The sequence below is a fragment of the Garra rufa genome, chromosome 18, assembly GCF_049309525.1.
Source record: "Garra rufa chromosome 18, GarRuf1.0, whole genome shotgun sequence".
NCBI lineage: Eukaryota > Metazoa > Chordata > Actinopteri > Cypriniformes > Cyprinidae > Garra > Garra rufa.
In genome coordinates this window covers 42,730,911-42,748,004 of record NC_133378.1, presented here as the reverse complement: position 1 = coordinate 42,748,004, position 17,094 = coordinate 42,730,911, and the positions used below count along the sequence as shown (strand labels likewise).

Here is a 17,094-nt window from a genome sequence, read left to right as displayed (position 1 = left end):
AAAAACGTTTGGTAGTGCTTAGTATAATGTACTTTTGTAAATAAAATAAAATGCAGTTTGATTACATTGATGGTTAAAATGTTATGAACATTAAAAAAAAAGCCTGCGTTTATTTGATCTAAAGTACAGAAAAAAGAAACAAAAAACATAAACAGAATTTAGAAAATATAACTGAATATGAAGAGGAAAACAGATTTCATATTGTTAAATGTCAATAAATGATTAAAATAAAATAAAGTTGTATAAACTCAATCCTTTAGACATGCTTTTTGATAGTCACAATATAATCTACCCATTAAAACAGAATATTAAGAAAGAAATAAAAACTATGGGGAAAGTGGATTTCATGCCTCACTTTTGAATTTTTCAGGGTTCATTTAGGAGTCAAACTGGATTCAACCAGGAGTGTAATGTTGTGTTTGATGTTATTTTATCATAAACATGGCTGTAACCTGTTGACAGGGCTGTAATCGCGCCCATGCTGTCTCGACACGGGAAGCTGTGGTCGAACTTCTGGGGCGCTCTGAGTCCGGAGGGCTTTTACTCGCGATCGGAGGACTACATCGACATCGTCCAGAGCAAGAGAGTGTGAGTCTCTTTCTCTGTGTGTGCGTCTGTCGGTGTAGCTGGTGTGTTGTTGTGGTCCTGACGTCTTCTCCTGTCTTCCAGCGGCTTGTGGAACGTTCCCTACATCACTCAGGTCTATCTGATCCGCGGAGAGACTCTACGCACGCGTCTGGCCGCCGTTTCTCTCTACCAGCAGGAGGGCATCGATGCAGACATGAGCTTCTGCAAGAGCGTCCGCGATCAGGTGAGTCTGCATGAGAAATAACGTCTGTTTCTACATCCCTCAACAAACATTTAATAGGTATGGGATGATACTCCTACCTCCCGAATCAATACTTGAGTGCTGATACGATATGTAGTGTTTTTTTCTTCAGAATTTGGATTCTACAAGTATTGCGATTCGATATTGCTATTAGGGCTGGGACTATAGTCTGCCGATTCAAATGTTCAACAAAATTAGTAGAAACAGTACGTTCTGAAATCAAATAAAGTGCTATGTTTTCTTTGCAGTCGTTTTAGTCGCCAAACAAATTTTACTTTGTTTACTTTGGTCATCCTATTAAAAATAAATATCATTCAAATTGTATCATTTTAGAGCTTTAAAGTGCTGGAAATAGTGATGCTAAATGCTGGAAAGTCAGGATCTCGCAGCACTGTGCTGTAAAGGTCATTGCACACCGAGTACAACATTTTAGTCAAAAAAATAAATACGACCTCACGTTATGTCATCAGGTTTACACTGCCTCCGAAACTTCGTACATCATTAATTTTGAGCAGGTTCGATTTTTTGCAAGCCGTTACAAGTATTTTGATGGGAAAGGTTGACGAATTTTTGCACATTAAAAAGTAAATACAGCCTCATGTTGTGTCAATGACATTTACACTCTGCCTCTGAAACTTTCGTCCGCCAAACAAAAGTTAGGATCAGGTTCGATTTTCTGTTTTCACATCCATAGAAAGCATTTTGATAGGAAATGATGACAAATTTTTGCACATTAAAAATAAATACAACCTCATGTTGTGTCAATCACATTTACATTCTGCCTCTGAAACTTTCGTCCACCAAACAAAAGTTCGAATCAGGTTCGATTTTCTGTTTTCACATCCATAGAAAGCATTTTGATAGGAAATGATGACAAATTTTTGCACATTAAAAATAAATACAACCTCATGTTGTGCCAATCTCTTTTATTCTCTGCCTCTGAAACTTTCGTCCACCAAACAAAAGTTCGGGTCAGGTTTGATTTTCTGCGTTTTCACATCCATAACCAGCATTTTGATAGGAAAGCAGTGTTGTTTTTGACAACCATCTTAGATTTAGTCTTAGTCTTAGTCTTTTGGACTAAAATGCTTATTAGGTTTAGTCCAATTTTAGTCACTTCTATATGTGATAGTTTTAGTCCAATTTTAGTCGACGAAAAGTCAAAAAGGTTTTAGTCTAGTTTTAGTCAAAAAAAGGGGAAAAGGTAGTCTTTTAACAAATTAATGTAAGGTCAGTAAGTATTTTGCTGTTGGGTAGTGTCACTTATAAGTTGTGAAAATAGCAGATCTATAGTTCAACACAATGTGAGCCTCCGGATCGACTATTTTCACCAATAATTACAATAATGAAGGAATGGTTTTAGACATAAAAGCCATATATTTGAAATACACCCATAGGTCCTCTCGCCGTTTGCGACCACCCATCATGGTTAATCGTCTGTCTGAGTGCCAACAATGTGACGTGGGCGTAACCAAACAAGGATATAATGCTAAAACGGCTTGCCATAGCGTCAGATACTTTTTCGGTTTTAATTGGCATGCACAATAAGCAGAAATGTCATGCATTTTAAACGTCTGACGGACCACCCACTAACATTTTCGTCTATTCTCGTCTCGTCAACGAAAACTCACACACGTCTCGTCATGTTTTAGTCATCAACGAGCCATTTTTACCTCGTCATCGTCTCGTTATCGTCATGAAAAAAAGTGCCGTCGAAACAAAAAAACACTGTAGGAAAGGTTGACGAATTTTTGCACATTAAAAAATAAATACAACCTCATGTTGTGTCAATCACATTTACACTCTGCCTCTGAAACTTTCGTCCGCCAAACAAAAGTTCGTATCAGGTTCGATTTTCTGCGTTTTCACATCCATAGAAAGCATTTTGATAGGGAATGATGACAAATATGGAAAATGGAAGAAAACATACGGAAAACAGAGTCCGAGCTGCGCAGCTAAAATGTTGCACGATTTGTTTCGCTTTCGTTTCGTTAGTTGTTAAATGTTTCTCATATGCAACAGAAATGGCAGCGCTTATGAGTTGAACAACGCAGTGGTCGCGCCAATGCGACCGCTCACAAAAATTTGTCCCACGGGCAGAAAAAATGGTTGCAAAACGTCCGGATCCCTGAGAGAGCGAAAGGCTCTGCATTCTTTCAACTCTGTCTCGCAGTACTTTGACGTCTTCTGCACAGTGCTGCTTAAAGTGCAACACATTTGTGACCCTGGACCACAAAACCAGTCTTAAGTCGCTGGGGTATGTTTGTAGCAATAGCCAAAAATACATTGTATGGGTCAAAATTATTGATTTTTCTTTTATGTCAAAAATCATTAGGAAATTAAGTAAAGATCATGTTCCATGAAGATTTTTTGTAAAATTCCTACTGTAAACCTGTCAAAATGTAATTTTTGATTAGTAATATGCATTGTTAAGAACTCCATTTGGACAACTTTAAAGGTGGTTTTCTCAGTATTTTTATTTTTTGCATCCTCAGATTTCAGATTTTCAAATCGATGTATCTCGGCCAAATATTGTCCTATCCTAACAAACCATACATCAATAGAAAGCTTATTTATTGAGCTTTCATATGATGTATAAATCTCAGTTTTGTAAATTTTACCTTATGACTGGTTTTGTGGTCCAGGGTCACATTTATACATTTCGCCCTCTGTTGGAATAAAAGTGATAACGTCTCGCCACCACCTCTTATGAAAAGTAAAATTAAATATAAATTTATTCTGAGGTAAACCAATTGATTTTTAAAATCATTTTAAAAAGGTGAAACTATTTTTTTTTTCTCCAACCCCTAACATTTACCATGAAATTTAAGCTATAGCTAGAGGACCCTATGACTTATGCAGGGTGGATTTTTTTGTGTGTTTCCTCCTGCAGGGCATCTTCATGTTCGTGTCCAACAGAGATGAGTTTGGCCGTCTGGTCTCCTCCTCGAATTACAACATCAGTCGTCTTTATCCGGACATGTGGCAGATATTCGACAACCCAGTGGTGAGAGATTCACACGTGAAACACACGTTTGCAGAGATGCACACATGAGCGAAGACTAACCTTGTTTGTGGGTTTTTAGGACTGGAAGGAGAAATACATCCATGAGAATTATTCCAAGATTTTTGAAGACAATGAGAAGGTCGTTGAGCAGGTGAGATGAGAATCTTAGCACTCTTTTAACTCTATATAGCTCAAAGTGATCAAACTTTGCTGTTAAATCTGTTTCACACTATATATACTCCATGTCTTCTGTTTGATTGATAGTTTAGAGGTTTTTTTTTTTAATCCAGTCAAAGCTCTTTTAGTATAAATGTGCGTGTAAAAAACGTCCACCTTCAGCTGGTGCCTCATATCTTTTTTTGCCATCAAATTTTGACTGATTTATATCACTTCAGAATAACTGTAGTCATATTTCCAGATGAACACTTACTGAACTGAAGCAGCTTGGCTTTACTTAATTCACCATGAGTCATTTTTAGTCTCAAATCTGATCATCAAGATCTTTTGAGGAACATTTGTTTCCAGAAGCTTTACTTTTACTGTTCCTCATTGGAGGAAAGATCTTCCCAAGCCTCCAAAACACCTCACATCTTTTGAGGAACGTTTGTTTGTTCATCTCTCAATCACCATTGGATTGCATTGCATTATATGTTTGGATCATTTTACTAAGACATATTATTGGATAAATAGTGACCGCTGTTAGTTACATCATTTTATTTCAGTATCTGCTCTACTGTTATAGAGATCGAATCGATTTACATTATAAATCAGAATTTCGTCACTTTTTGTCCATATTAATATCTGAATCTTCACCAAATTGCATGTTTTTGCTCAGTTTGAGTCTCTGAATGCAATTGAGCTTTTTTTATTTCATATTCTTACTCTGTCAGACACTATATGAGCCATTGTGTGTGTGTTTCAGCCCTGTCCAGACGTCTACTGGTTCCCAGCATTCTCTGAGAGAATGTGTGATGAGCTTGTTGAGACCATGGAGGATTTCGGAGGATGGTCTGGAGGAAAACACAGGGTCGGTGTCTTTGTGTGTGTGTGTGTGTGTGTGTGTGTGTGTGTGTGTGTGTGTGTGTGTGTGTGTGTGTGTGTGTGTGTGTGTGTGTGTTTGAGAGAGAGAGTAAAGCAGCAGCTCATGTGTGTGTTTCTCTCTCAGGATGAACGGTTAGCTGGAGGTTATGAGAACGTTCCCACAGTCGATATTCACATGAATCAGATCCAGTATGAGAAAGAGTGGCTGAAGTTCCTCAAAGACTACATTGCTCCTGTGACAGAGAAACTCTACCCAGGATACTATCCGAAGGTAAGACACACACAGATGAATCCAAGTCCAATAACACTCAGCTAAGCATTTTGATTCTATTATTTGTTTGTATCCCTGCTCATATTAAAATGTGTATTTTAGTGTGAATGGTTATGATTTTTGTGTTTATTTATATATTTGATCAAATACAGTAATAAATAAATAAATAAATATATTACAATTTAAAACAGCTGTTTTCTATGTGAATATGTTAACATGTAATTGATTGCTGTTATCAAAGCTGAATTTTCAGCATCATTACTCCAGGCTTTATTGTCACATGATCCTTCAGAAATTATTCTAATATGCTGATGTGCTGCTCAATAAAAAAATATTATTATTATCATTGTTGAAAACAGCTGTGCTGTCCAGTATTGTAAACTACCATTCAAAATACATGGTTTAGTGCCATGTTAAAAAATAAGGTCAAAATACTCAGAGATTAAAGTTGGAATACTTCGAGAATAAAGTCTGAACAATAGACTGCGGTGTTTAAGTGCCACGTTGAAAAATAAAGTCGGAATACTCCGAGAGTAAAGTCGGAATACTCAGAGAGTAAAGTCGGAAAACTTTGAGAATAAAGTCTTAACCCTCTGGGGTTCTTCGGTCACTTTTGACCGGAATTTTTTAAATAAAATTTTTTTAAAAATCGTAGCTTCATCGGAATGGTATGAAACCTGGTGACTTTTATGGTACTTGGTATATGAACACACAAAAAAATTGGGGACAGGATTGGAAAAGTCTAAGTGGTCGTAAAAAAAATAGTCACACTCGGGGTCTTCGGGTCAAAATGACCGGCCATAGGAAATGAATGGGAAATTGGCAAAAATATGAAAATACAGAGTTTTTTTGTGCATACAATCTACAAATCAGCCACAATCCAGAAAAAAAGCACACAACTGTGAAGGGGTGACTCTCTAAAACATCAAGAGTGCAAAACACTACAATACACTCACACACACACACACTTATACACACAAAAACACACGCACACACAAATGAACGTGTGTCATTTCAAAAGCTAATTTTGGGAAATGTGTGAAATAGAGGCAATCAATGTAAGAAATAAAGCACACAGCAATGAAAGCATGAGACTGTAAGCCATCAGAGTTCCAAAATAGACACACAGACACACACAGACACACACACACACACACACACACACACACACACACACACACACACACACACACACACACACACACACACACACACAGGGAAATATGAGATTGGTGAGACTGTAACAGAGGAATGTGAGACTATGAATCAAATAAAAGGGAGACATTGGATCCAAAATCCAAAAGTCACACACCATGTCACACACACACACACACACACACACACACACACACACACACACACACACACACACACACACACACACACGGAAAAAAGATTTCAAAACAAGCATCATTTGCTCAAAGTGCTATATGGAGACACTCTGTTGTGATTTGTCACAACCTGATCTGTAATCACAATTAGTATGTAAATAATATGTAATTATAGTTAGAATGATATTTAAAACAAACTTTTTTTTCCTCTATTTTTTTATTTACTATTTGACAATTGTTATACTTTTCTGTTATTTTAGATTTATGTTCATAATTGCTGTTGCCTTTTGAATAAGAGTTACTGTTCATTGAATATGTAAAAAAAGAATGCACATAAAATGTAAATAGGGTTAGGATGATATTTAAAATATTTTTATTTCTCTATTTTCCATTTAATGTTTGATAATTATACTTTTGCTGTTATTTTGTTGCCCATGCTGTTGCTGTTCATAATTCCTGTGCTAAATAAGAGTTATTGTTTATTGAATTTTACAAAAAATTATTTAAATCAAAATGTTCATTATAAAAAGGTTACAAAATAAAAAAAAAATGGTATGACTGAAAGAACGGCATTTTTATTCAGTTAGAATTAAAACAATGGGTAACAAAATGCTTTCCATTGTTTCTCTTTCTAATGCAATGTTCTGGTTTGACTGTATTATAAAGTAAAACTGGCACTTCAAATTACCAGTTAAACCAATCAAACAAACAAAAAACTTGGCAAATAATAAAAAAAATAGTCTTTGATAATCTAATTTTATATAATAAAATCCACAACCTGAAAAGGCATTGGCAAATATGTGCAAAAACAACTAGAATTCACAAATCCTTCTATAGAGAGCATTACATCCATCTAGTGGTTAAAATAGGATATTGCCTGGTAATTATGCTCACTACGCCACCAGATGGCACAAATCCGACTTCAAAAAATTATTTTCTATAGGCCAGGTATCTACTTTAAACTAAAATACAGCATTAATTAAAAAAGAATAAAAATTATATATATTAAAAAAAATTCTATTATATTCAATGGCAAAAAATAGATCATAATTGTAGCATAAATATTAATTATTATCATAAAATTCTGTCAAAACACGACAGAAAAAAAGAAAAAATATTATTGAACAAAAATACATTTGATTGATTTTACTGAAAAAAAGGAAATAATGATTTCAGGGCTCCGGTCACTTTTGACCGTGAGGGCCCTGAGTGTGACTGGTCGGGGAAGAACCCCAGAGGGTTAACAATAAACGGCGGTGTTTTAGTGCCACGTTGAAAAATAATGTCGGAATACTCCGAGAGTAAAGTCGGAATACTCAGAGAGTAAAGTCGGAAAACTTTGAGAATAAAGTCTTAACAATAAACGGCGGTGTTTTAGTGCCACGTTGAAAAATAATGTCGGAATACTCCGAGAGTAAAGTCGGAAAACTTTGAGATTAAAGTCTTAACAATAAACGGCGGTGTTTTAGTGCCACGTTGAAAAATAATGTCGGAATACTCCGAGAGTAAAGTCGGAAAACTTTGAGATTAAAGTCTTAACAATAAACGGCGGTGTTTTAGTGCCACGTTGAAAAATAAAGTCGGAATACTCCGAGAGTAAAGTCGGAATACTCAGAGAGTAAAGTCGGAAAACTTTGAGAATAAAGTCTTAACAATAAACGGCGGTGTTTTAGTGCCACGTTGAAAAATAATGTCGGAATACTCCGAGAGTAAAGTCGGAATACTCCGAGAGTAAAGTCGGAAAACTTTGAGATTAAAGTCTTAACAATAAACGGCGGTGTTTTAGTGCCACGTTGAAAAATAATGTCGGAATACTCAGAGAGTAAAGTTGGAATACTCAGAGAGTAAAGTTGGAACACTTCGAGAATAAAGTCTGAATAGATGGCGGTGTTTTAGTGCCACGTTGAAAAATAAAGTCAGAATACTCCGAGGGTAAAGTCGGAATACTCAGAGAGTAAAGTCGGAAAACTTTGAGAATAAAGTCTTAACAATAAACGGCGGTGTTTTAGTGCCACGTTGAAAAATAATGTCGGAATACTCCGAGAGTAAAGTCGGAATACTCCGAGAGTAAAGTCGGAAAACTTTGAGATTAAAGTCTTAACAATAAACGGCGGTGTTTTAGTGCCACGTTGAAAAATAATGTCGGAATACTCAGAGAGTAAAGTTGGAATACTCAGAGAGTAAAGTTGGAACACTTCGAGAATAAAGTCTGAATAGATGGCGGTGTTTTAGTGCCACGTTGAAAAATAAAGTCAGAATACTCCGAGGGTAAAGTCGGAATACTCAGAGAGTAAAGTCGGAATACTCAGAGAGTAAAGTCGGAATACTCCGAGAGTAAAGTTGGAACACTTCGAGAGTAAAGTCGGGAACACTCCGAGAGTAAAGTCGGAATACTCAGAGTAAAGTTGGAACACTTCGAGAATAAAGTCTGAATAGATGGCGGTGTTTTAGTGCCACGTTGAAAAATAAAGTCGGAATACTCCGAGAGTAAAGTCGGAATACTCCGAGAGTAAAGTTGGAACACTTCGAGAGTAAAGTCGGAATAGATGGCGGTGTTTTAGTGCCACGTTGAAAAATAATGTCGGAATACTCCGAGAGTAAAGTCGGAATACTCCGAGAGTAAAGTCGGAATACTCCGAGAGTAAAGTCGGAATACTCCGAGAGTAAAGTCGGAATACTCCGAGAGTAAAGTCGGAATACTCCGAGTAAAGTCGGAATACTCCGAGAATAAAGTCTGAATAGATGGCGGTGTTTTAGTGCCACGTTGAAAAATAAAGTCAGAATACTCCGAGGGTAAAGTCGGAATACTCCGAGAGTAAAGTCGGAATACTCCTGATTGTAAAGTTGGAACACTTCGAGAGTAAAGTCGGAATACTCAGAGTAAAGTTGGAACACTTCGAGAATAAAGTCTGAATAGATGGCGGTGTTTTAGTGCCACGTTGAAAAATAATGTCGGAATACTCCGAGAGTAAAGTCGGAATACTCCGAGAGTAAAGTCGGAATACTCCGAGAGTAAAGTCGGAATACTCCGAGAGTAAAGTCGGAATACTCCGAGAGTAAAGTCGGAATACTCCGAGTAAAGTCGGAATACTCCGAGAATAAAGTCTGAATAGATGGCGGTGTTTTAGTGCCACGTTGAAAAATAAAGTCAGAATACTCCGAGGGTAAAGTCGGAATACTCCGAGAGTAAAGTCGGAATACTCCTGATTGTAAAGTTGGAACACTTCGAGAGTAAAGTCGGAATACTCAGAGTAAAGTTGGAACACTTCGAGAATAAAGTCTGAATAGATGGCGGTGTTTTAGTGCCACGTTGAAAAATAATGTCGGAATACTCCGAGAGTAAAGTCGGAATACTCCGAGAGTAAAGTCGGAATACTCCGAGAGTAAAGTCGGAATACTCCGAGAGTAAAGTCGGAATACTCCGAGAGTAAAGTCGGAATACTCCCAGTGTTTCCCCTAGGTTTCCCGCTTTGGGGGGGGGGGCTTATGCGGTAGTTACTTTTTTCTAGTACTTTAGCCTACTTTGTGTAATAACGAAAACATTTATTTCAGTGAAAAAATAAGTCCAAATCTCTGTATTTTAACATTTTGAACAATAGGGTTCTGCAATCTTTTGCTTTTTTTTTTTTTTTTAAGAAATTCTTGTGTGTTTTAATTTTTCTGATAATCAAATGAAAGCATAAACATTTATTTATTTTTAATTAAATGAAAAATAAACCCTTTTAATTTTTGGCAAACAAACAGAGGTTTACTGTTAAAATCAATACATGGAAGAAAAATTATATTCAGTTTAAAATGTTTAAATAATATTGTAGTATTTTTTTCTACAATTAAGTGGTTATTCTTGTTGTAATATTTATTTTTCATCGTATATTTATTGTTTTATGTAAATTATTTAAATAGGAATATATAAACACCTACATTATACTGTACAAAAGTAATACAATACTGATATAGTTCTGTTACATGTTAAACCGTACTTTTATTTGGACAAGTTGCCGTGAAGTTTCTGTGTACAGTATGGTATGATGCTAGTTTTCTCAAATGAAACGGTAAAAGTGACAGCTTTGGAGATTGAGTTTATCTGTTCATGTGAGATGCAAATGCCAAAAATTACGTGTGCTTCAGTATGCGTATAGAAAAAAAAACACGTCTTCGCCATTCATACATACAGAGGCAAACGAAACATGCAGGATTCATATTAAAATGGTCTTTTTGCATCTCAGTTTTCACAGACACTAGTCCATATCGCGATTTGAATAAAGTGACAGAACAACTTTTGGTTTATTAATCCAAAAATCGACGAATTCCGTGGCATTCCGCGGAATCCGCGCTATAGTAAATTCCGTTTTTATGAATGGAGTCCGTGAACCCGTCTGTGTTTTCGGGGAGGAGACATTGTAAACGCGCGACCGCGAGACAGAAATTAAATGCTTTTGTGTAAATAAGATACATAACATAAGGCTATTTAGTTTGTTTAATAAAAGAACAATGTATAGACATGTTCTATAGGAAAGATAACCTTAAATGACTTAAACTGTGATCTGGCGCTATATCCAAAATAAAATGAACTTGACGTTCAAGGGGGGCGGGGGGTGCCGTTGGGGTGGCGCGGCGCCCCCTAAGATAATGGTAGGGGAAACACTGACTCCGAGAGTAAAGTCGGAACACTCCGAGAGTAAAGTCGGAACACTCCGAGAGTAAAGTCGGAACACTCCGAGAGTAAAGTCGGAATACTCCGAGAGTAAAGTTGGAACACTTCGAGAATAAAGTCTGAATAGATGGCGGTGTTTTAGTGCCACGTTGAAAAATAAAGTCAGAATACTCCGAGGGTAAAGTCGGAATACTCCGAGAGTAAAGTCGGAATACTCCGAGAGTAAAGTTGGAACACTTCGAGAGTAAAGTCGGAATACTCAGAGTAAAGTTGGAACACTTCGAGAATAAAGTCTGAATAGATGGCGGTGTTTTAGTGCCACGTTGAAAAATAATGTCGGAATACTCCGAGAGTAAAGTCGGAATACTCCGAGAGTAAAGTCGGAATACTCCGAGAGTAAAGTCGGAATACACTCCGAGAGTAAAGTCGGAATACACTCCGAGAGTAAAGTCGGAACACTCCGAGAGTAAAGTCGGAACACTCCGAGAGTAAAGTCGGAACACTCCGAGAGTAAAGTCGGAACACTCCGAGAGTAAAGTCGGAATACACTCCGAGAGTAAAGTCGGAACACTCCGAGAGTAAAGTCGGAATACACTCCGAGAGTAAAGTCGGAATACACTCCGAGAGTAAAGTCGGAATACACTCCGAGAGTAAAGTCGGAATACACTCCGAGAGTAAAGTCGGAATACACTCCGAGAGTAAAGTCGGAATACACTCCGAGAGTAAAGTCGGAATACACTCCGAGAGTAAAGTCGGAATACACTCCGAGAGTAAAGTCGGAACACTCCGAGAGTAAAGTCGGAACACTCCGAGAGTAAAGTCGGAATACTCCGAGAGTAAAGTCGGAATACTCCGAGGGTAAAGTCCGAATACTCCAAGAATAAAGTCCAAATACTCAGACAAAAAAGTCCAAATACTTTAAAAATAAAGTCCAAATACTTCAGGAATAAAGTAATTAGAATTAATTCTTTAGTTTTGAAATATTTTGACTCTATTCTCGTAATTTCCACTTATTCCCAATATTTCAATTTTATTCTCATAATCTTAGAACTTTTTTTGTGTGTTGCACTAAAAGGGCGTCATAAAAATGTGTATATATTTCTTTAAAAATTCAATTATTGAAAAGTGCAAGTAAAGATTAAACAAATGCTGTTCTTTTGAACTATTTAAAAATTTGTCTATTTATCTGTGAATCCAAAAATATAAAATGTATGATGGTTTCCACACAACTATTGGGCAGCACAAGTGTTTCCAACAACGACAACAGTCAGAAATGACATTTGGACATTTACGGAAATTTTCATAATTTTTTACAAATAAATGCATCCTTGGTGAGCAGAAAAAACTCTCACTGCTGAAGTCTAGTCTAAATGAAAAAACCTGAGCAGTACAAACGTGTGTGTGTGTTACAGGCTCAGGCTGTGATGAATTTTGTGGTTCGCTACCGTCCTGATGAGCAACCGTCGCTCCGTCCGCATCACGATTCCTCCACGTTCACCATCAACATTGCCCTCAACAGAAAAAACATTGATTATGAGGTAAATAGACTTAACACTGTCTTTGTTCTGTTGTTTTGAGAGTTTCTACCAATAAACACGTAATACGCTCCTCTGTGTGTCTGTGTGTGCATCAGGGTGGAGGTTGTCGGTTTCTGCGTTATGACTGTACGGTGGAGTCTCCCAGGAAGGGCTGGTCGTTCATGCATCCGGGCCGGTTGACGCATTATCACGAGGGGCTTCCCGTTACGCAAGGAACACGATACATCATGGTTTCGTTCGTTGACCCTTGAACTCTGTCTGTCTGTGTGTGTGTTTGTGTGTGTTTCTCTGTAAATTAACAAATGAGATGTTACATATAAGTGGATCATCACAGAGATCCTGAGGTCAGACCATTCACTCCTTCAACACAACTTTAAAGCTTGATGAAAAGAGTTTTTTTACTTGATTTTATAGAATAATTGAATCATAGATGTTTTTTAAAGAGCATCAGAATTAGCTTTTGTACTCTAGCTTTGTACAAACCGCTTTAAATTATTTGTTTCCTTTTGAAAATAAATATTGTAAACAAAAGCTCCTCTTATCTTATAAAATGTCAACAATATGGACTTTTCCCTTCTACCACAGCGCAGCTGTTCCAAGGTAGGAAAATTGACCCGGAAATCCTGATGAAGCGAATGATTGCGTGTCAGGTTTTCACCTGAGATTGTGAGCCAGATTACATGATCATAAAAATGACTTTAGAAGGATGGCAGCATCATTGTTATTTTTATACAGAGATTGGTAGCTGTGTTAGTAAAATCTGTTGACTTTAGCAATCTTGGGGATCGATCGGAAAATTGTGAGAAAGCACTTTTTGTGTGTTTTTCCCTTAAGTTTGCATGCTGTAACTTAAAAAGTATTAGGGATATCTTAATATCCTTTTAGATGTTAGTTTTTAACAAACTTTTCACTTGCTACCTTTTTTTTTAAGGCCCTATATCCTTCAGTTCCAGAGGTGCTGAGATCTACAGTAAATATGGCTCCAGGAGTAAACTCTACACATTTTCAGTGGTCAAAAACCAGATTACATTCAGCTGATACTTTCTCAATGTTGAAATTAGATTAGGAATCTTGTTTTTCCTCTCTCATAACAATTACATAGATCCTATTTTGCGCCATAAATATTATTTTTTCAAAGTTTGCGTAACTCTAAAAGAATTTAAGATAAGGTGCTTAAACTTGAATTTGACTTTTTGAAACTTAAGGCCTGGAAAACCCTTGAATATAACAATGTTCCTGAGAAGGTAATTGAAAAGTGTTTGAATAATTGAAAGACTATGTATCTATAACACAAGTGCCATATGTAGTCTTTTAATATTCATTTTTTAGTGCTTCATTCGCACTCTGAATCCTGGTCTGAAACGATGGTTTGCGAGTCATTATTGAGATCGAGACTTTGGAGCGTGGATCGAGCCTTGAGTTAGATCTGAACTTTGGACCAGGTTTGCGGATCATTTCGCGAATTAAATGATTCTGAGTCCTGCTCTGAAATTATGGTTCGCAAATCATTATTCAGATCGGATCTTCAGAATGCGGATGACGAATCATTTGATTCAGATCAGGACTTTGATGTGGGTTCACAAATAATTTGGTTCAGATTGGGACTTTAGAACAGGTTTGCAATTTTGTTTTTTTAAGGATGAACATAGCTTAAGAAAAGTTTCTGCTTTGAAAAAAGAAAAGAGCCAGATTTTGGTTTACAAATGTGAAATTTAGCTAGCAGGAATAACAAATTAAGTTATATATATATATATATATATATAGTAGGCAAACAATCAAAAAAAAATCATTAAAACATTAAAAAGTCACTTACAAAATTAAAAATTAGTGATTACTAAATTGTCCCCATAAGGAGAAATAACAAAAGCACTTAAATATTTCACTCAAATCACACACACATATAATAATGGACTGCTGACTGTATCATTGCCTATGAGACTGCCTATGGTTTCAGATCATCTTAAATATTTGAATCTCATTAGCATATTATTTGATGTCAAGGCATGTATTTATTTAATAAGTAAACATTTAACATCCTGACGCAGTCACACAGTCATCGTAAGTCTGCAAAATAGACAGCATGTTCTTACAAGATAAACCCTGTAGGGTTTATTGAGCAACAGTAACGGTTGATTGTGTTTTACCTTTCACAATTTAAACCATACCTGCACTTTGTGTTTGTTTCTCCAACCTTGATAATGTAAAGTGATGAAGATTCTCCTTCTATCTGATGCCTGTGAACACCACAAACCAGCACGAAAAAATCCAACTCTCAATCCAATTTGTATGACTGATTCAAACCAGTAGTAAAAATGAATCATGAAAGCTGTTCAAATGAGTCATTTGTTTGTGAATCAACACATTCAGACTGCAAAATAGGAAGAAAAGTATTGTATTTAATTATTTTCTGAGGTAAGACATGCCATTGTGCTTCGCCACTGCTTGTTGACTCTGTAGTTGAGTGATATTTTAAGTAAATACACAAGTCTGAGTGAGAAACACTTGTACAAACTAGTCTGTATAGATTGAGCTATTATCAGTCTGTGTATCAGGTACAGTTGAACTCACTTTAAGACTGAGATCTACATTATTGATCTGAATGAATGAGACACACAGGCATATATATATATATATATATATATATATATATGTATTACTGTTTCAAATAAGTATTTGATCACTTGAGTCAAAAAAAAAAAAAAAAAAATTGATACAGAAGCCTTTGTTAACAATTCCAGAGGTCAAACGGTTCCTGTAGTTCTTCACCAGGTTTGCACACACTGCAGATCTCCTCCATACAGATCTTCTCTAGATCTGTCAGGTTTCGGGGCTGTCGCTGAGCAACACAGAGTTTCAGCTCCATCCAAAGATTTTCTCTTGGATTTAGGTCTGGAGACTGGCTAGGCCACTCCAGAACCTTGATATGCTTCTTACAGAGCCACTCCTTGGTTTTCCTGGCTGTGTGCTTTGAGTCATTGTCATGTTGGAAGACCCAGCCACGACCCATCTTTAATGCTCTGACTGAGGGAAGGAGGTTTTTGCCCAATATGTCACAATACATGGCCCTGTTCATCCTCTTCTTAATATAGTGCAGTCGTCCTGTCCCCTGTGCAGAAAAACACCCCCAGATCATGATGCTTCCAGCCCCATGCTTCACTGTAGGTATGGTATTATTGGGATGATACTCATCATTCTTCTTCCTCCAAACACGGCGAATGGAGTTAAGACCAAAAAGTTCTACTTCGGTCTCATCTGACCACAGGACTTTCTCCCATGACTCCTCTGGATCATCCAGATGGTCCCTGGCAGACTTCAGACGGGTCTGGACATGGGCTGACTTAAAGGAGAACTCCGGTGTGATATTGACCTAAAGTGTATTGAATCATGATATTTTACTCAAATCACACACACACACACACACACATATTAATGGACTACTGACTGTATCATTGCCTATAATACTGCCTATGGTTTCAGATCATCTTAAATATAGATCATATTAAATATTGTAGTTTCCTACGTGCTCGACACTCGACTTATCGTGACTACATTTAAGATGGCGGCGACCGGTCTGTTCCTGGTGGAACATGTCTGTATAAATCTACTTGTAAATAAACTACCGGTGCTTTTCTGAGTTCTCAATGTCTTGTTTTAAATGTCAGGGCCCTTGGAAGTCTACCAATGAAGTGTGGAGCTACTTTGTGCCTCGTAAATGGCGTGAAACAGTGATTTATTTACATGGCTATTCCGATGCCCTGTTGACTTTCATTGACAGCCTGTTGTGAGCATCTGCTAACTGACCCCAGATTTCGGACTGCAGTGGACAAGACGAGATGAGATATGCAAGGTACGTTCACACTCGGTATCATGATTCAATACACTTTAGGTCAATATCACACCGGAGTTCTCCTTTAAGCAGGGGAAAATGAATATGTTTTCAATGAATCATGTTTTTATTAATATAAGTAGCCTACATATACATATAATTTTATATAATATAGAAGTAACGTTAGGCTATTTATATATTGGCTGGTTGCCAGGCTGCAGGATGACTCAACCTCGCTCCTCGGACAGTTGTTTATGTATTATCAGACAATAACTATTTAAGATTTTGCTTCAGTATAATTTTCGGGACAATTAGAGCGGGATTCTGGATTCGGGACAGCTGCTTAGAGTTCGGGACTGTCCCGAATTTTTCGGGACGTCTGGTCACCCTACATACATGGGTGATTAAATTTGTCTTTATTTTAATGTAATACTAATTATTTTTCGTCAGTTATAGAACTATTATTTAAGACGGTAGTGTAAGCAAGTTTAAGCGTGTTTAGTTTGAGAAAAGTATATCATGAGAAGAAATATTTGTTTACAACAACTGATAAGAGTGCTGAATGCGTGTGTGATTCGTCTCATGGCGACATTCTGT

The 17,094-nt window shown here is 37.0% G+C and overlaps 1 protein-coding gene across 1 annotated transcript in view; it reads left to right on the top strand.

Annotated features, from left to right (window-relative positions):
• LOC141290723 (multifunctional procollagen lysine hydroxylase and glycosyltransferase LH3-like) overlaps positions 1-13,202 on the top strand; it is a 30,393-nt gene extending 17,191 nt beyond the window's left edge. The window contains exons 12-19 of the mRNA XM_073822814.1: positions 463-588; positions 670-811; positions 3,723-3,836; positions 3,916-3,987; positions 4,759-4,863; positions 5,002-5,148; positions 12,546-12,671; positions 12,767-13,202. Coding sequence (XP_073678915.1) covers positions 463-588; positions 670-811; positions 3,723-3,836; positions 3,916-3,987; positions 4,759-4,863; positions 5,002-5,148; positions 12,546-12,671; positions 12,767-12,922 — 988 coding nt within the window. The 3' untranslated portion in view covers positions 12,923-13,202. The remainder of the gene's footprint in view (positions 1-462; positions 589-669; positions 812-3,722; positions 3,837-3,915; positions 3,988-4,758; positions 4,864-5,001; positions 5,149-12,545; positions 12,672-12,766) is intronic.
• The last annotated feature ends 3,892 nt before the right edge of the window (positions 13,203-17,094 follow it).